Below are 21,875 nucleotides of genomic sequence, written 5' to 3'. Positions count from 1 at the left end.
GAAAAAATCATGGATCAACCAGACAATTCATCAGAAAAATATCAATTTTACATTTCTAAAATAATACTTGTTGTAATGTGCAGCTTCATCCCAATATTATCCCACAACTATCGCAAGATGTAGAGAGCCTTTATTCAGGGCTAATGAGTTGAGTTAATAAATAAGAAGACTGCCAATGACCTTTGGACCTCGCCAAGCTTGCTCTGTCATACCCTGTCATGGCTAAGTTCCATGGCCACAATCCTCAACTATTTTACTCTTTTATATCAGCAAACTTCTTGCCAACACAACAGCTTTTCAAATCAAACTGTATATTAAATAATGTACCTTGTTTCTGATCCATCTGAAAACTGCATATGGAATGATCGGCATTCTGAAATGTGCTGCCGTTTTCATTTGGATAGCATGCCAATTGTCAGGTTTCTCTCTCTTAACAGAGATACCACCCATTAGCATGCGAACAGTGACCACACATTAAAGTCTTGCACTTAATGCAAATGGCTTGCAGTATCCAAGTGCACTTATTGCCCCCATCTGATGGAGACAGATCGTTTCCCTATATTTTAAACTTTTCTGGGAAGGACAGACCCTTGCTATAGACACGTCCATCTAGCTTTCAATTCCAGCTTAAGGCAGAGAATGAATTTCACCAGCTGAGATCAAATGAAACCCATGAGAATATGGGTTCACACACTGACATGACCTTAACTGCAGTGGCATGAGTGAACCATTATAATCATCATTATTTCAGGGATGAAATTATAGAGTGGCGAATCCCCTAATCAGATAATTACAGGTGGGAATTCCACTGATGATAAGAATTTTGTTCCCAGCCATTTATTACATTTTCCCCTTGCTCTCCAACACAGACTTCTTGCACAAAGCAGGCCAACACCCAATACACCATTAGCAGCTTGGATTGCTTCTAAAGGTCTCTCTGATTCATGGGTGAAAGAGGGCAAGTAGCCTGAAGATCCACTGGTACAATCCACAGGGAACGCCACTTAGGCAAGGCTATCCAAAGGAGCAAAAAGTTCTACATATACTCAGTTTGGATGAGAGAGAAACAAAATGGGGAAATCAAGCCAAAGCTTTAAATATTTAAATCAGGTGTAAGCAATGTCAGCAGATACTGGGGCCAACTTTCTGTCTTTGGTACTCACTGCATGGATGTGATCATGAATGTCAGTCATTATTCTTTAAAAGGTTAGTTAATGAAGTATATAAACATCCAATCAATTTGATTCAATGCTGCATTTTTGCAGGCCACAGCTTCAATTTACACATGTACGCATCTTTTATATGTTAAAACATTTTAGCTGGAATTCAGATTGGGACACACACACAAGTGTCTATTACATGTAGAGATGTGATTTTTTTCAGAAGCAGCATCCAAAGCCACCCTTCCTGGCTTATTTTAAAGTCCCAGAGCCACCTCAAACCAGCATTACATGTTTCAATGTAAACATTCTGAATTGGAAACATCTGGCAATAGCTCCCAATAGTGGTTGCAGCCCTCTGAAGAACTCCATCAAACCTCAGTACTGATGTCATTGTTGTGCATCTGGCTATTGGTGGTGGTAGTAACAAGACCTTTTCTTATCCTGGCTGCTCATGTTGAAGCATAGAATGCTTATATGAGTCTGTTTTGGGGTTTTAAAATATGTTGGGGGCCAGGGGTATATGCATTAGCAGAGCGTAAGGTTCACATGCAGATCTTTAAACTATGTAGAACATATTTCATTTATTTCTTGTGCTTCCTTGTGAACTAGTGCAGTAGTCAGAGGCGGCCCTAGGTATTTTTCAAGTGTAGGCGAACAGAATTTTGGCACACACCCCCCCCCAAACCAATCACTGAAAAATAAAAGCGTTGGATAAGCGAAAATGTTAGATAATAAGGAGGGATTAAGGAAAAGCCTATTAAACATCATATTACATTAAGATATTACAAATTAAGCACCAAAACATCATGTTTTACAACAAATCAACAGAAAAAGCAGTCTCGACTACGCCCCTGTATGTTTTGCGCCCGAAGCGACCGCTTAATTCGCCTCATTGTTGGACCCGCTCTGGCAGTAGTTGCATTAGGCTAGAGTGAATTCAAATTCCCAGTTGGCTAGAAAGCTCTCTGAATTATTTAAAACTTCAAGCTATCTAGAGGATGGGCAGAATATTATTGATATCAATATTGATATTGTTATTCCATTTTCTTTTACAGAAAGGGGATTCAGAGTTGATTAAAACACATCACAGTTTAAACACACAAAAAGTCACCATTAAATGGAATTAAACTAGCAATAACATTAAAATGATGTATAACATAGGAACATAAGCTCACCAATGCATTGCAGTTTAAATAAAACATTTGCTTTTTGGTTACCAATGGCTTCTATTTTACATTCATCCTCACAGTTGTTCTGGCGGGTACAAGTGAATGGTAAAATAAGCTAACCAAGACCATGTAGTGAGCAAAAAGATGGAGCCAAGATTTCAATCAGTGCCTTCCTTATCCAAACACAACACTCCAGTAGTTGTACTGTTCAGCTCCATGATTGTTATTGTAATTATCCTATGTACATTGCTTATTTTAACTTTCTGTTGTACAATATGTAGTGTTGTTCTTTCTGTTTAAGTTATTTTTATTTTTATAGGCATTGAATGTTTGCCTGGTTTGTTGGAAACCACCCTGAGCTCCCACAGGGAGATAGGGCGGGATACAAATAAAATTATATTATATTATATTATTATTATGGCATTTTATTTATCTGAAAGCAAAAGTTCTGAAAGCAGCAAGAAATATTCTATTGCAGATGGGTTGGGATGGCTCAAAAGGAATGTGAATTGTATAATGATACCCAAGAAAAATGCCATGTAAACATGACAGCTCTGAGAGAAATGTTTCCTGTTTAAATATTTTTGAACATAAAACTGCCTCATGGATCAGTATCAGACTATGATTAAGTAATCTTTTTACTAGGCTTGTCCGATCGATGGAAAAAATGTTTCAATTCTCGTTTCTAAAGTAGGGGGTGCCGGCTCTTCGATATAGAAATTATTTCTTAATGTTTCACCCAAAATTTTTGGATATTTCCGAAAATTCGTAATGTTTCTAAAATGTTTCTAAAATGGCGGACGCGTATGCGCAATCGCCAAAAAACAGGAAACCGGGGGGGACATTTCTGGGGGTCTCCCGCCCTCATTTCTTGAGCTATTGTCATCAAATTTGGTACAGTGGGAGAACACATTCCACACTCTTTGCTCAACAAATTGCAGAATGTTTCCTGTCTCCTATGATTTTTGGCGAATTTTCATAACTTTTTATAATACACTATTTTTCAATATTTGAAGAAACCTGTTCCTGGTTTGAAAGTCTTATTTCCTGTTCAATTGGGTTCTTATCACTGTAAAAGTCCCTCTTCTACTTGTGTAGACTTTGGATTAGAAATGCAGCACACACCAAGCAATGCCTTGGCAGGAATGCCACTGTCCTTTGGAAACTATAAATTGCCTTGGAACCTTTTGATCAATGGTGCCACTGGCTGACCTTGTGATTGCAAAAATGAAACTTTGGCTGAGGACTTTGGATTAGAAATGCAGCACACGCCAAGTAATGCCTTGGCAGGAATGCCACTGTCCTTTGGAAACTATAAATTGCCTTGGAACCTTTTGATCAATGGTGCCACTGGCTGGTTTGTTTTAATCCACTTCCAAATGGGATTATAGTGTCTGTGTAGAATGGCCCCTGAGACTAAAAGAAAAGAGGAAAATATTTGAAAAATATATTCTTAACACAAAATTTTTCTCTGCTGATTTTCTTTCTGGATAATCACACCAATCGCACTTTAAGAAAAAGCAGCTATATGTATGTCCATGCATAGAATCTGAAAGTTAAAAGATACCACAGGGGCTATCCAATCTGTTCCCATTCTGCATGGATGAATACACAATCAAAGCATTCCTGACAGATGCTCACCTAACATCTGCTTTAAAAACTCCAAAGAAGGCAGCCTATTCCACTGTCAAACAGCATACATGTGTCTGAGTATAAACCTACAGCAGAACAGTAGTGATGACAAAACAGCTGGGGCAAAGCAGCTGAAAGCTTCATTTCCAAAGAGTGTGCAGCATGACTACAGAGTGACTCATCAGTGCAGAAGATCAACAGGCAGGCAGCCCAGCACCAGATGCTCACAGACAGCCATGTGGTCTCAGTGTGACGACATTTCTAGGACAGCTTTCTTTAGTCACCTTTCGTTCACATATCTGTTCGCACAACAAGAAGCCTCATACAAAGCTTTTCTGCTTTCCTTTGCTCCAGTAGGGAGATTTCTTGATTTTGTACAACTTTAGGGAGGGAAGGACCTTTTGGGAAATAAAGAAGAATTTAACATTCATAGAGCTTGACAGCCAGCAAGTTCTATAATGTAGTGATCTCAGTGTTGGACTAGGACTCTGAGAAACTAAGGATTGGATTCCCACTCAGCCATGGTAATCCTAGGTTGGAATGCCATAAAACAGAATTAACTAGGTCTCATGTGAGGGAGGAGGAGGAGGAGGAGTAATCTTGACTGGTTACACAGTAACACATGCAATGATAGCCCAAAGCCTCCTTCTTTGGGGATTTGTGTTGAATAAAAATATTCAGGGAAGGTGCTAGAAGCATGGAATAATTTTTGTTCAGAATAATTTATCTCACTGATCCATAGCCACTGCTAGCCATCAAAATTGAGGGGTTCTAGAAACTGAATGAGGGGATGACTATATATTTCTATATTCTCTGCCTTTATGCTCCCTTATGCATCTCACCAAAGCTTTCAAAACTGAAATGATTGTTTGGTGACTATTTTTTACATAATTGACAAGTTCTGATGCTAACTTTGTAACAACACATGTCAGTATCCCAGATCAATATCAGACCATCCTGAATCAACGGTTCTTTCAAGATGATTGAATGTGAGTCAGCTCCACCTTGAAAACCAATCTTATTTATTAGAGCATTAGTTGTAGCTGATAGTACTTTGTTAATACACAATTCTAGATAAATGTTCCAATCTAACAAGATATTTCTTCTCTCACTGTGTTACAGTGGCAATACAGGAAATAATTGTGACGGGCAGAGAACATTTTGTATATTGAGATTATTATTTCATTTAAAGATCCGGTGTTTGACTTTAACTACTACCAGCCATTGCCAGTGCAGACAACGATGGAAATGTAGTCCATGGATGAGCAACTCCAGCTTATCTGAGGCAAATTTTGCATCCCCTGAACATAACATAGACTGCACCCCCTAAAAAAAGGTGTTTTCCTGTATTTTTTCAAAAAATGACATGTAAAACAACAAAATTTAAAAATAAAAAGCACAAATCACAGCACACTACATTCAAAACACCCTTCCAGGTCTACTGTCACGCTTAGGTGTATATCAGGAGTAGGCAAAGTATGGTTTGTGGGTTGTATGTGATCCACCAGCCCCAAACGACAAACAGTGAAGCTCTTTGGAAGCCCACCTCCAAATTCCTCCTCCTGGAAGATTTTTTTTGTCCCCAAATCTCCTCAAAATGAATTTATTCCCACAATCTCCTCTACATATCTTCCAAATAGTCTATGCTGTAAAATTGAATGAAAGTCAAAGTATGGTTTGTGGGTTGTATGTGATCCACCAGCCCCAAACGACAAACAGTGAAGCTCTTTGGAAGCCCACCTCCAAATTCCTCCTCCTGGAAGATTTTTTTTGTCCCCAAATCTCCTCAAAATGAATTTATTCCCACAATCTCCTCTACATATCTTCCAAATAGTCTATGCTGTAAAATTGAATGAAAGTCGGCTGAAAATTGAACTGGAAGTGACCTGAAAAATGGCCTGTGCCTCCTTTTCACTGCTAGAGTAGACCCAAAGACACAGACTCGTATTAGAACAATACGAGTCTATCTACTGGAACACCTGTATAAAATCCTATTGAAGCACATGTATAAAATCCGAGAAAATTATGCATTGTTGTTGGTTTGCTGTTATTGTGTGTCTTCGATTATTCTGATTTATGGCACTCCTGAGACAAACTTATTGCAGTGCTTTCTTGGAAAGATATGTCCAGATGGGGCTTGCCACTGCCCCCATCTGAGGCTGAGAAACTGTAACATGCCCTAGGCTACTCACTGAGTTTCCATAGTTGGTTGAGGATATGAAAGTTCCAAAGTTCTAGTCTAATACTTAAACCAGTAAACAATGCTGGTTCTCTGTGTTGTTGGTATTCACTTCCAAACAACTTAAAGGTCTATACATAATTTATTACTAGAAGATTCTTCCAGTATGTAGGAAACTGGAAGATTTACAAGCCAATATGTGTTGGCTCTGCTCTCCTGTGCAATACAATTGGGATAAAAAATGATTTAAAGAAATCAACAGTCTGACAAAACATTATAAACACACATTTAGCTATTTCTGTTTTATTGACTGCACTCCTAAATGAGGTTGTACCAACAGGGCACCCTCCTTTATAACTGAGGCATTAGTGATTATGGGTAGAACTCAGCAGAAACCAAAATGTAATAATAATTTTGAAAAGTGTGTGACAAAGGCTTGCCAACTAACAAAATTGTCTACATTTATGATCAGTTTAAGAGATGGCAGAGAGTACTGAAAAAATGGCTAAGAGCTGGAAACCTTTTATTATTGGTAACAAAACACAGTATTCATATTAATATAGTTAATAGCTATTTGACAATTTAATTGCTTCTATCTGATTCCTGCTTTTTAAAAATGAGAATACTGATTTGTCTTTGTAGAACTGCAGCTGAATGAAGATAATCTCTATCCCCATTTGTGGCCTTATTCACAGGTGACGAGTTGTTTTGGGGGGAGAGCAGTGGGGGTGCAACATTTCTGCAATTCTTTGGGGGATGGCACACAAATATTTCATAGGGATAGGAGTAATTATTACACTGATACCTTTTTCTTTAACAAAGTAATGTTTAAGTCATTGTCAGTGCCACCACATGCAGCATTGTTCTGCTTTAAAAGCCAACAAAGTTTTTTAAACCACCTTATAGCCACTTTGGATGCTATGGTGGAAAACAGGTGGCATATAAATAAAATAAATAAAACTGATGGGTCTACCCCACTGAAAAAATCAACCCCAGTGAGCTCATGAGGCCTTTCATGGCTTTTTGAAGCATTTTTGAGGGGGAGCAGTTTGTGAAAATTCGTTTGCGCAAATACTTGATATTTTTGTGCAAAACTTTAAAATGGGGGGGGGGGGGAGGGATTGTTTTTTGTGCAAAATATGAAAAGTCACTATGGCAATTTCATTTCCACCATTACAGATTCTTCTGCCTCCCCAAATTGTCCTCCTGTTTTGAAAATATTGTCCATCCATTTCAAGCTGAATAAAGCTGACCCTCCATATTTGCAGACTGGATTTTTGTGGATTCGATTATTTATTTATTTATTTACTTACTTACTTACTTACAGTATTTATATCTATATTTAGATTATCAACAAATTTGATCAAAATATTCTTTCTAGGAATCTCTAGTTCCTCCAGCGTAACTCAATGCACACATAACCTGCTACCAGAGGTTAATCATACAGACATGCTGGAGGACCTGGAGGTTTCTATAGAGAATACTTCTCTAGGAATATTTAGGTCTTCCATTGTGATTCCATGGTCAGCTTGGTGGAGGCTGACCAGAATCACTATGGAGGAGCCAGAATTTATTTATTTATTTACTTACTTACTTACAGTATTTATATCTATATTTAGATTATCAACAAATTTGATCAAAATATTCTTTCCAGGAATCTCTAGTTCCTCCAGCGTAACTCAATGCACACATAACCTGCTACCAGAGGTTAATCATACAGACATGCTGGAGGACCTGGAGGTTTCTATAGAGAATACTTCTCTAGGAATATTTAGGTCTTCCGTTGTGATTCCATGGTCAGCTTGGTGGAGGCTGACCAGAATCACTATGGAGGAGCCAGAATTTCCTGGAGAAGTCTTTTCTCAGGTAAAAAAAGTGTGGTTTATATTTCACTTTTTCCATTTTTGTGGTGGCCCTACACTCTAACCTTAGCAAATGTAGAGGGCTGACTCTATTCTCCTTAGATTTGGTTTAGCAGTGTATACGTATGAAGGAATGGGGGAGAAGGGGGAGAAGAAAGATGAGGGTAAGGTGAGCAAAACCTACGTGTCACAGCTTCTGTTGCTGTTACAAAGCCATCTTCAGATTTTGTCTTTGAAGAGGACATTCCATTCACCATGGATCTGTGAGGTGCTGAATGTTCTTGTGATGGAGCGTCTTCCTTCGCTCCTGTGGTTGGATTTTGACAACTGTGAGGTGGGTTTGAAGAATCTGGAGTTGTCGTTGATATCACTGAATTAGACATGGAAGATGGAGAGACATTCGTATCTTGACCTAAAAAAAGAAGGCAGAGTCTAACATCAGTCCCACTTCATTCAAGAGACAACCATTTCACCTTATTTTTGAGATTCTGGAAATTTCCACATTCATAAATGAAGGAACATAATACATCAATTTAAATGTTGCATTATAGATGTACATGCACACACACACACACACACACACACACACACACTGTAATAGGACATCAGTTTGCACATACATTATAAAGAAAAGTCATGTTGTGCCATTACATCGTTGCCCATTCATGTTCTACTTGGTCCACAAAGATGCAGCACTTCTAGGAACAATTAACTACAGTTCTAAAATGGTTACTACTCTATTCTAAAAATTACTGCATAAGTCATTGTGCTTTCTCAGAAGTTGGCTAAGTGTAAACTTTAGAAATTCCAATCTTTCTCAATGCACACAACAGATCAAGGCTGGGATACTGGTTGCACAATTAGTTGTCTCAACTATCTAGAATTAGTGTCACTGGGATAAATGTATGTTTCTTTAGCAATATATAGGGCCTTGGTATCAACCCCATTTTGAAATACTAGCCAATATCCTAGGCACCTATACCAAACCAACCTAGATATACTAAATCTTGTAGTATTGAATCTCCACTTCTTTTCAGATGGAGAAATAGTTACGACATTTTGAAATTATTTGTTGTATTCCAGAAATACTCCAGGTTTATTTCCTCCCATTTTTAGAATTAGTTACATTGTAAATCACATAACTATAGTTACCAGAAAACCTAAGTTGGAATGTAAACCCATTTCAAATTGTGGTATAAGACGACAGCTTATCCCAGTTCTTGCAATCTGGTTTGGATGTAATGAGAAACTATGGTTAATTAATGAAGGAAATGTCAAGTTGCAGTGTGCAGAGAAAACAGAAGGAAAGAGACATTATCAAGTTAGCATGAGCGGGCAAAAGGCTTGGCCCTATCTTGGAATAATAGGTGTACATCTACTATGTCAAGTGCTATGATGCACTAAACGCTGTGGTATACTACATATATTAACTGGGGTTGTTTTTGGGAGAGCGACTCAGAATACAATGGTTATCAAAAACTAGACGTATGTGGGTGCTTTCTATATTTATCATGGCAAAGAGAAAACCGGGGAAACATGATGACCTTTTCAAACATAGTATCTTAAAGTTTTTATTTATTTATTTATTTATTTATTTATTTATTAGACTTGTATACAGCTACTCCCAGTTTGGCTCGGAGCGGTTTACAGAAATAGATTAAAACAATACACTTAGCTTTAAAATAACAATATAAACAATAAAAACAACCATAAAAACAACAATAAAATCAACAAAAAAAAACAGACATAGTAGAAGTAATGTAGAAGATTGAGCAATCTTGATTTGATGATAGGAGGAGTGAGGAGGAAAATCCCACATTTTGGGATTGTCTGGATGAACCCCGAGTTTCCATGCCTGAGGATTCAAACTGTAGTCTACTGCAGTTCTCAAAGCTCTGCACTACAATGGTTTCCAGGAATGTTAAAAAGAACACCAAAAATCAACATTCCATCAGGTGGCTTTCTGTCTGATCAATGCAACGCCCTTGTTATGCATGCAAACCATTCCAAAGGAATAAATATACACATTTTGCAATTTTCACATGGGTGAAATTAACTGTGGTCCCTCTGGAGTCCAGAGATATGCACAGAGATATGGACACTGGTATGCTCCAGTGCACATTGCTACCATATTCTACTAGAAGCTACCCCACCATGTGCTGTTGGAAAAGTATTGCCATTCCAAGCGATTCTTCCCAGCTATGTGCAAGGAGTGATACTATCAGGGTCAAAGACTGGTTGCAACTTTAGTGAGTTGGAATGGAACCTGCTTACTACAGAGGAACAAGAAGACCTAAAATAAAACTTGGATTCAGTGCAAATGGGGACCAAATTCCAACTGAGACACTAGGAGGGCAGACAAACTGATCTTTGAAGCAGACCCAGCTTCATTCACAGACCTGCTCACCATCCCAACCCCTCCTTTAGAGCCCCTTCCTGCTCCCATTCAGTACTCAGAATAGCAACAATTTACAGATGTGATGAGCAGCCGGAGTGCAGCAACTTCAGAGGGGTGGGACCACACTTTAAATAAAGTAAATTACACCTTAGGCAAAGAGAGGCCAAATACCCATAATTACACTGACGGTAACAACAAGGCCTACTCGCAGTCAGGCAGGGGGCTGAAGGCAGGAAGCAAGAGGTCTTGGACCCATCATTAAATTGAATATAACAAGAGGTCCTACATGCAGGCAGACAGGGAGGAAAGGAGACAGACCGTGCACACATAATTATAGTGACTGTAACACGGAGCTCAGCTTGAAGAGTACTGACTGGATCCACAGGCTATTACAGTTAATAGGGTGTTTTTTATATTCTTGTAGAAGGCTCCACATCAGGCAAATAGCACATAGATTTGGTGACATGCTTAGTCACATCGTTTTAAAGGGTTTAACTACATGCTACTTGAAATTCATAGCATATAGCTGAGATGTTCTTTTTTACACTCAAGTAAGCATGTGGAGGCTCCACTTGACCCCCCTCCCCCCCCCCACACACACACACAAGTAGGGAAAGTCAGGAAAAAGCTCTTTGTTTTTCAGTCCAATCGAAATACTATTGATTAAGATCTTTGCTGGAGAAGAGTTCTCAAAGTACAATGCTTTGCCTAGTTTTGGAGACAAGGAGTATTGGCACCCAAGACATGGATTTCTGTTTTTGGGTGGATAAGATTGCCTCCTGTACCCTTCACAGTTGCAAAATACTTACGTTACTACATCTTATTAAGATATTTATATCCCACCCTATATCCAAATTTTGTAGCTACAAAGTCGCAAGCTGGAGGTAAGATCAGCAGAGTGCTGATCTACTTCAACTAATTCTTGTACTTTAAGGATTCCTCTTTCTATGCAATTGTTAAAAATTCAGAGATTTTTCAAAGCACTGAGGATTGTGGCATCTAGAAAACAGTATTATAGTATATCTTAATATAATGTGAAACGCCCAGTGTTAAGAATGGGGCACTCTGTTCATGTTTATTGAACATTAAGGTTGTTGTTCAACATTCCCCATTCCAAAAGCAAGCAAGCAAACAAACAACAGAATAAATGCAATCTGACATGTCATTGTTTCCTGTTATACGTACACATAGGGCACTTCCAGACATAGCTAAAGCCTGTATGGAAATGGGTTAAAATAACCCACTTCCACATGGGCTCTAATTGCTACCCCCAACCCAAACTCTTGGCTTTCCCTCAGGGGGTCGCTTTATGGCATTCCGGATCAATCTTTCTTGATCTGGGATGCCATCCAGCCACCCCCTAACCCCACCCCCCACCCCCATTTGGGCCCCAAAACTTACGAGAGGCTTTCCACCAGCACAGGCCTCTTCCTATAGTACTCCTGGCATGAGAAAATGACACATCAGGAAGGGAAGGAGAGAAATCCCTCCTTCTCCCCCTCCCCCCCCCCCCGCCAAACACCATTTTCTCATGTTAGGATGACTGTAGGGAAAGGCCTGTGCTTCCGGCAAGCCTATATGGTAAGTATTAGGGCCCAAATGAGGGGCTGGAAGAGGGGCAGTGGGCACCATCCCACTCCTCTGTGCTTTTCAGAGACTGAAGAAGTGAAATGTCTGTGGGGTCACAGGCTCTACACCTCAACAAACCCAGGTCTTTCAGTAAGACCCAGATTTGTTGAGGTGTTTAATCAATTCAGAGTAAACTGGCAAAACCCAGTTTACTCCACATTAATTCACTTTAACTAGAGTCATTGTTTGGACGCCTCCTGTAAGAGGCAGGTCTCAGACTAAAGGCCTATCTGGAAGGGCCCTGGAACTGGGAGATAGGGCGAGTTATAAAGTTTATTATTATTATTTCTTGTAATATATACTCACTTCAATTATTATGTTGTATTACAAAGCAGTTAAAAATCTTGTGACCACTTTAAGATTAACAAATTAAGATATTGCTATTTTATTTTTTCTACCTTATGTATTTTACTGTACAGCTTGAATTTTATATTTGCACTGATGTTAACAAGTTCCCTTGGAGCCTTTTTTGTGCAATGATCGCTTTAAAATCAACACAATTTATTTGAAAGGAGCTTTTGTGGACTGGAGCTGAATAAAATTACATGCTGCAATGAATAAAACAGTTACCTTCCAGATTTATTGCTAACTTCTGATATAATTATTATGAATTGTTCAGTATTTACTTGAGGATGTTGCAATCAGCCTGGATGATTGTAACTGCAACAGCTTCATTTCAATCTGGAGCTTCAAAAACAAACTAACTATGGCTTTACGATTATTCCCCATTATTATAAAGGCTGTAATGTATGTGTGTCCACGGCATTGCGTTTTAAAATTTGACAGACAAGCCGGGCCAGTGGCAGATGGATGTAGAGTGTTTGTGTGAAGTAATTGAAAAAAAAAAACATGAGCAAATTTCTATGTACATTGCACACATATTGTTTGTAGTGCAAAGAAAGAAATAAAGAACACTACAATATTTAAAATGAAGAACAATTTTAACCAATATAAACTTAACAGTATTTCAGTGGAAGACCACAGGAGCTATCCAGTACAATCCCTTCTGCCATGCAGGAAAAGCACAATCAAAGCACCCCCAACAGATGGCCATCCAGCCTTTGTAATAATAATAATAATAATAATAATAATAATAATAATAATAATAATAATGGAGCTACCTCAAGGGCCATCCAGTCCAACTCCCTTATGCCATGTACGAAAATCACAAAGCACCCCTGGCAGATGGCAATCCACCCACTATAGCAATAGTAGTAGTAATAATAATAAGTGCAATCCTAGTGACCATCTACTCCAAACCCCTTCTGGCATGCAGGAAAAGCACAATCAAAGCACCCCTGAGCCGTGGGAGGGAAATAGGGTTTTGGAAACGGGGGGGGGGGGGGGAGAGAGAGAGAGAGAGAGAGAGAGAAGGGTCTGGGCGGCGAGAAAAAGAGTTTGGGTGGTGGGGGAGAAAGGGTCTGTGCCCTGGAAAGATGCTGCTGTTTCGAAGCTCCAAACTGTAATTTCCCTGCATTTCTCAGAAGGAGGAGGAAGAGGAAAGGGGAAGCAGCGGGAAGTAGCATGGTGCTGCGGAGCTCCCCACTATCACTTGTGGAGCCCAAAGAAGACCCCTGCTCTAGCTAAGAGTGCAGGCATCTGATGAAATGGACTGCAGCTTCTAAAAGCTTAAATCAGGCCTGTGCAACCTGAACCCCTCCAGATGTTTTGGACTTCAGCTCCCACAATTCCTGACCATTAGAAAAGCTGGCTATGGCTTCTGGGAGTTGGAGGCCCAAACACCTGGAGGGCCACAGTTTGTGTAGGCCTGATTTAAAATATACTAAATTTGTTAGACTTTAAGGAAGAGCTCTTTGTTGTTACTGCTTTTTTGCAACAGACTGACATAGCTACCTTTTTCACATCATAATACTTCCAATTCTGATTTGGAGGCAAACTGTGGTTGTCTCTAACTATATTTTTCCTGATGATGAAGTACTGTAAAACAAGATGTTGCAAAAATAGCTTTTTCAAATTCACCCTCCCATATGCAATCCAGGATTTATTATACTCAGGAACTTTACAGACAGGTCACCTTGTTCTGCAGTGCAATATCTCGAGTCATTACATGGTCCATATATTCATCAAGGAAACTCCAATTGTCAATAATAATCACCAATAGATGTGCTGGCTAGAGCTGCTGGGAGTTGCAGTCCAGCAATACCTGGAGATCACGTGCAATAAACCACAAGTAGTCTTCAGCAAGCTGAAAATCACCAACACGTGTCCAGGTTAAAGGAGACATTTCAAGATTCCTAAGCAGGAAGAACAGAAAAGGCCAGACAGGCTCACGCTTTCTACAAAATACAAGAATTAAGTGCATTGTACTTTTTCTGACCCATTTCTGCTATGTTCATTGAACTGCCCTCAAGGGATCCGTATGTGAATAGTTGCCTCCACTATCTGCATGTCAGGTGGGCCCATGTTGGAAGAAGGGGTTGTCTGAAATCTCTCGCAGACAATCACAGCCTTGTTTCCCAAAACAGGAAGACAAATATTGATTTGGCTTAACATTTTTTTCTCTTTTTCGGTAATGAAATTATTTTAAGATAAAATGTCTCCAGAAGGCGAGAGTTTATTAGCCAAAGATCTCAAGATAAGAAATTTTCAATAATTTATGGGGAGAAAAAGTACAAAATATCATCCAAAATGTTTTTATTCTTTGTAGAACACAGTGATTTTGGAATCTTTACCCAAAGGTATATAAATGGCAGATTATTCTCTACTTACAATATGTTTGCATCCCCTCATCTAGGAGAAAATAGTTATGTACAATGATTTAGTAGCTACTTCAGTACTCCTAACTTGAGTAGAGGAATGTGGTTGCTTCATGGGAGCAGGAATGAATACATGTTATAAAGCTTCAGCACATCCTGAATTCAAAAGTACTATAGCTTTGTCAACACTGTCATCTGAAAATTATTCAAGTTTCAACTTAAATAACAAATAAAAATCTGAGAGTGCAACCATCTTCATGTCTACTCATAACCAAATCTTACTAAGTTCAGTAGAATGTATTTCCTTGTAAATGAACAAATGACAACAGCCTCTATGTCATAGAATCATAGAGTTGGAAGAGACCTCATGGGCCATCCAGTCCAACCCCCTGCCAAGAAGCAGGAAATTGCACCCCTGTCCATGGACCTTCCACTTGCTACTATCCATTTTGTTCTAATGCAGTGGCTCCTGTGGGTCCCTAGGTGTTTCAGCCTCCAACTTCCAGAAATCCCAGCCAGTTTACCAGCTGTTAGGATTTCTGGGAGTTGAAGGCCAAAACATCTGGGGACCCACAGGTTGAGAACCACTGTTCTAATGGATCTCACTATACAGTATATCAGCAAATTCTGTCTCATTTTTTTTCCTGCGTGCAGTTATTTGCATTCTGACTTGGTGCTGGAGAAACTATGTAGAGAAAGAACTTAACAAACCACATGATTTGCAGATGTGTGTAAACTTGAGCACTGTACTCTTACACACACACACACTGTAGTCACATATAGCAGTCTTCCAATGCCTTTGAAAATAATCACACCACAATGGATCAAAAGAATTTACCACATAGTAGTGATGCCCCTTTGGCAAGGAAAATAAGGAAAAGAGCAACTTCTTTGAAATTGGATCAGCAAGTACAAACAGCTAGACAGTGCAGTACTGGACTGAGGGAACACATCTCTATTAACAGCATCAGGCAGCAGCCCCCAAAAGAAGATATCTGTGTTGCTCCTTCCATTTTCTCCCAGACCTAACGTACAAGCAGAAGCCAATCCTCACACTACATCTGTAAGTACAGCTATGTGCTTGCACAAGAATTTTCAAAAGGTTTCTCCCTGCTCCTTTGATGCTAAGACTCAGAAATTGTTTCAAAGGTCAAATTTTATCCTATATGCTCTTGGGACATACCTGTTTTCAAATCTGGACATACCTTGCCTAAGGGTTGCTCAGTAGCAATGTATTATTTCATCAACGGCAGCAATGATGATTTCATCAAGAAGATGAAGTGAGACAGACCATCTTCTGGACACACAACAACAGTTTCTGCTGACTTTGAGCACTTTATGAAAGCTGGGCTGTGTAATCTGACGAATGCACACCGCAGAGCACAGAAATTCACAACTGTATGACCAAGCATTTAAAGGGAAGAATTTTTTCCTTAAAATATGCATAACTTTCAAGAAAGTCTGTACTTTGAGCCCCGATTTTCAAAATGTTTGTGTCATTACTAATGAGGATACTGATTAGCTAATGTGACGCTACAATGTTAGAAGAAACAAAAATATGGCCTTCAAAAACCTCCTATATTTTCATCAGATTATAGGTAAGTTACAAACAAGGTAAGTTCTGTAGGTTGTTTTTAAACTGAATCTGTATCTAAGTCAGAACAGATACATTTTAAGTGTAACTCCAGCCGTGTGCGTGTGTGTGTGTTATGGGAAGGGTTAACACCCCTGTGGTGTTTGTTTTGCTGTCTGTGCCCCAGTTCAGAAAATTTCACCTCACTTTCTTTCCCTGCGATAATTGGATTTTGAAAAAATTGGCTTGTTGTGGAAACAAGGATTGGTGAGAAAGCTTTAGTTGATATACCTTTTCCCCATTATAACTCTTTTAGGAGTGAATTTCCCTTCCGAGGGGTAGATTTCTCTCACTTTGTTGTTTCACTTACTTTCCTAACTATGAGCTCTTTGTAAGTCAGATGTTTGTCAACTTGGCGATTGCCTGTCTATTGATAGAGTGTCTACATTAATTTCAAGGTATGTGGAGACAACAATCTAATAAACATTTTTGCCATATATAATATATGCCTGCTGGTATATTGCATTATATTAGTCACCGTCTATATGCTGGGGCAACAGATTTACACAGAATAGATTCAGATCCAGAAAAAAAAAAAACTGGGAAGCATGACGAAATTACAGCATTCTGATTACTTCATCATTCATAACATTGACAAATGTGCTTAACTCTGGGTTGACTTTCCATCTGGCAGTTTGTAACACTTCCCTAAAATAATAAGGTGGACTGAAATGTTGATCTATGTGACACTCATGAGAAACATGACAGAGTACTGAAGAAAAAGGAACATGTTGGTTTGCTCATCCATCATTTAATGATGTGTCTAACCAGTGTGCCTTGTAAAATTGTATTCCAGAAGATACTACTGTCAATTGTGGTCTGGCAGTTGGAAGTAGCACAGCAGCTGTCCAACAACTGGGAGGGCACTGGGATGGAAAAGGCTGGTCTACCATGACTGGGAGTGGCTTCTCACGGTTTCAGATAGGTGTCTTTCCCAAGACTGGAAGTGAAATGAATGCTCTGTTGCCCAACTATGGCTCTTTCCGAAAAGTAACATGCTTAAATGAACAAGATAACATTTTGGAAATAAAACATAGCAGTGTAATGGATACATATAACATATGGAAAGTTCAGTATATGACACAAGTGCAAAGCTGTGGGCATAATAATAAAATTTCTACTGTTTAAGATGTTTACAGTACTTGATAGATATGCAGAAGTTTAGCTTTGTCACATCTCTCTCTCTTTTATCTATATTTTCTGTTCATGTATGTACAATAAAAATGCTGTAGGTAGCTGCTCTTTCCTTGGCCTGCTATAGGCTGATAGGCACAGCTACAGACGTATCAGCTAGAGTAGAATCCCATTTCTCCCAGTTCATAGTTTTGTACTGTTCAGTGCAGAAATGTTATTGCAATGGACACCGAAATCCATGTTTCTCCAGCTCTCCTCTGCCATGTTTCCCAATGCCAGCTCTACAGAGAGCATAAAGAAGAAGGGCACAGGGAGAGTGGGCAGGTGTAAAAAACCATTATAAAAAGAAGCTGCATTTCAGTGCAACTTAAAATATACAAATATACAAATATTAGAACAGTATTAAACAATATCAACATTAAAACAATCAAGTTTAAAACCATAAAAGCATAGAAAATCACATCACAAAAGCACAGCAGACCCTCAATGGTCTCAAACATCTTCATCTTGAAAAGCCTGTCTGAAAAAGTTTTAGCCTGCCACCAGAAGGACAGTAGGAAAGGTGACAATTTTGGCTTCTTTGGGCAGGGAGTTCCAGAGTTGAGGGGCAGCCACCGAGAAGGAAGTCCCGCTCTCTTGTTCCCACCAGCTGGACTTGATGGAGGTAGGATCAAGAGAATAGCCTCTCCTGAAGATCTAAGGGCTTGGGCAGATTCATATCAGGGGATGTGGTTGGCCAAATAGCCTGGACCTGAACCATCTAGGGCTTTAAAGGTCATAAGAGCACACCGCGATACCTGGGCCTCCAGGTTCAATACCAAGGCCAGAAGGACTTAGCAAAGTCAGGCTGTTAATTGGCATAAGCCTACAATGAGAGTTTAGTTTCTCTACCTGCTCTTGTCAGTACTTTTGAAACATCTGCTCAGAGCCATCAGTTTAATGACAGAAAAAGTTAAATTAAAATAATACAGTTGGCTTTCCACTTTCACAGAGGTTGGGGGCAGAGGACCTTGCAAAAGTGGGAAAGCCTCATTAAAAAAAATCAACACTTTTTGTTTAACCTGAGAGAAAGCTTCTCTGATAATCTTTAGGTTCTCTATAGTGCTTTTATGGCTAATTTCCATTAGACACTGATCATAGAGTTACCCTAGAGGACCTAGATATTCCTAGAGAAGATATTAATCAAATCCATGAATAATCAAATTTGCAAAAATCAATCCCAAAAATTGAAGGGGCAACTGTATCACTTTTCTAATGCCCAAAGAACTTTTCTTACAATCCAGCTCACCTACCCCAGGGCCTTCTTAAAGGGGGAGATATGGGAGGCAATTATCTTGGGCCTCATGTTTGGGAAGGGCTCTCACATGGAGGAAGCCACATCAATTATGGCATTATTGTCAACTAGTTTATATTAGAAACCCACTAACTCCAAAAAGAGGGGGTGGGAAACAATCACAAAACAAACTCTTGGAGTGGAAGTGTCCTTTTGCCTTGAAAACTACAGCAAGGTGGCTACAGCTATGGGTGATATTAATCATAGTAACCCAAGTCAACAATAGTCAAACTTTTTGAGATTATTTTTAGACCCGTCCTTTTTTTCTCCAAAGGATCTTAAAAGGCTTATATGACATTTCTCCTCTTGTCCAGCTTACTGTCACCACAATTCTGTGAAGAAAAGATGAAAGACAGTGACTGGCTGCATGTTCCCTCCTCTCTTGTGCAATGTTTCTTTTTTAGAAAGTCACATACAAAGCTTAATGTATGGGGATTAAAATGGGGATTAGAAACTGGATTTCCTGTATCTAAGACTGCATCTACACTGTAGAATTATGGTGGTTAGACATCACATTAACTATCCTGGTTCATAGTGATGGAATCCTGGGAGTTATCATTTTACAAGATATTTAGCCTCTCTGTCAAATATTGTTGGTGCCTCAGCAAACTACAACTTCACAAAATTACAATAACATCACCCTGTTCTTAAGTTCTTCAAGTTCTAGGGTTCATTCAACATGTATCCTTTTTATATAGTTATCCACCACAGGATGATAGAACAATTTGAGCATCGGATTTTTTAAAAAAATCACATTTGTTTTGCCTAACATTAAAATGCTACTTTAATTTTTTTAAAGACTGTCTGGAGATAATGGGTACTGCAAACCAAACTCAAAGATGTGCACAATCCTAATTCTACATAGTTGGTGTAAACCTGTTCTGCCAGCAGAAATATCCTTTGGCCAGCAGAGCTCTCTTCTGGCAGCTGATCTCAAAGATTTACTGATAGAGAAATCTGCCAGAAGAGCCAAAACAGGATGGTGAAGTGGCAGAATGAAGGAGGAACTGAATTATATCTGATTGGAACCCTGTTCAGCCCAAGGACACTACCATAATGGCAGCACAAAATTAGGCCCAATGAGAATAGTCCTCAAGTAATTTCCTGCTCCACCAGACTGGGAGAGGTGGCACACAACTTTAATTGGTCTGCTCTCTGAGTTTGGGTTGCACTTTTGAACTCATCTGAGATTTATTATGGCATATGTTTGATTGATGAAGCAACCGTATATAAAAGCCAAACTCTAGTTCCAACAAGAGGAGAACCTAGTGAAAGCCAGTGTGGTGTACTGGTTTGGGTGTTGGTATGACTGGAGACCAGGGTTTGAATCCCTACACAGCTATGGAAAGCCACTGGGGATTCTTGGGCAAGTCATATTCTCTCATCCCCAGCGGGAGACAAAGGAAAACCACCTCTAAACAAATTTTGCCAAGAAAACATACCTCAGAAATGCCTCATAAAGACACACAACTATGGGAGAACCCAGTGAATCAATGGGATTTACATATGCTGTTGAGCTATCCCTTAGAAATTGATTCAATGGGTCTACTTGAGATGCAACCACTTTTGATTTAGGCCCCTCATCAGCTGAACACCATGCAAGTGAGGAGGAAGAGTGAGCAAACTTTATATAAGCACTAACACATATGATCCCCAAAACTATGCATATTTTCTGCTGGTAACTCAGGTTCTATTTTAATGATAATAATAAACACCCTCCATTTTCACTGGATGTCAAAATTAAGCAGACCTGCAAACATTTACTTATTCTGTGTAACAGTTTTACTAAACACGAGTATTAACAAAGTTTCAGGTATTCTATTCTGTGGTTACTTATGTTTATACTACAATCTACTTTGATTACACCAGTGTAACGAAAAATACCATGTCTCTTGAAATCATATTGAGCCTCTTTCTGATTTTTGTCATTGATAATGTGTCTTCACATATTTTCAAGCCTTTCTGCTCAATCATGAAGTCTAAAACATTAATTTTAAAAAACTTAAGGTGAAAGCCAAATAAAAGGCTTCTGTGCATAAGCCTGATACATGAGCTCAGTACATTAACCTAGTATTGGTGTTAATCTTTGTTCTGTGTATTTTAATATATGCATTTTAATGTATCTGTCTGTAGTTTTAACCATGTTGTACCCTGCCTTTTGCTGTGAGAAGAGGCAGGTAACAAAATTTATTTTATATTATTATTTATTACATAAACTGATTCAAGATTAAAAGACATTTGATACAATTCTTGAAACATATTCATTATGTTGCTTTTAAGATTTTTTTCACATGTAATCCCTCCAACTCCTGTGCCAGTTACGCTTAGAAATTAAACATCAAGAAATTTGTTAAGACTTACTTTACAGTAAAGGTGTTCAGACTTGCAAGCACAGTTTACACAACAGAAGTGGTTATAACGTAAGCATTTCCTAAATGTAGCATTTGCACTATTTAAATATGTAGAAGGGAAAGGTTAGATACCAAAAAAGAAAATGAAACACAAGCATTTGAGTTTGCAAGCAAACTGTTTTCAACATGTTAGCAGGAAATGAACCTTTACCCAGTTCATTCAGATTTTGTCTATTTCTTTCAGAGAAAGAAGCATAAAAATAGGTTTGGCAGCAGACAGAAACCCACAATTTGGAGGATGTATTTTGATGGCAGCTGGGTTCTGTGAATTGTCTTCAGAGCTGCAATATGTGTGGGCACTTGGGCCTCATAATGGCAGAGCTGTGGCTTCATGAGATCAATAGTTGCAGTCTTACTTGGTATATTACACATGCCATGGTGCTATGTCTCCCAAGTAGAAGACTGACTTCCCAGTGGACATTTTGCCTAAATGATTATCTTTGTATTAGATATCAACATCCGTGAAGTCTAGTGCAGTACTTTATTGTGCCACATACAATCAGCCCTTCATATTTGCTAGGATTGGAACTCCAGTAAAAGTGGGGGGAAATCAAATAAAATGCTATTTTTTTGAACTCCAAGAACAGTTCTCTAGGAATATCTAGGTTCTCCAGC

General features: G+C 39.0%; 1 protein-coding gene across 1 annotated transcript in view; it reads right to left on the bottom strand.

Moving 5' to 3' along the window:
• mdfi (MyoD family inhibitor) overlaps window positions 1-21,875 on the bottom strand; it is a 65,074-nt gene that overhangs the window by 12,024 nt on the left and 31,175 nt on the right. Inside the window, exon 2 of the mRNA XM_008109691.3 lies at window positions 8,190-8,417. Coding sequence (XP_008107898.2) covers window positions 8,190-8,417 — 228 coding nt within the window. The remainder of the gene's footprint in view (window positions 1-8,189; window positions 8,418-21,875) is intronic.

Source organism: Anolis carolinensis, chromosome 4 (assembly GCF_035594765.1).
Source record: "Anolis carolinensis isolate JA03-04 chromosome 4, rAnoCar3.1.pri, whole genome shotgun sequence".
In the NCBI taxonomy this organism is placed as follows: domain Eukaryota; kingdom Metazoa; phylum Chordata; class Lepidosauria; order Squamata; family Dactyloidae; genus Anolis; species Anolis carolinensis.
Note: the sequence above shows the minus strand (reverse complement) of the source record. Positions and strands in the feature narration are given on the sequence as shown.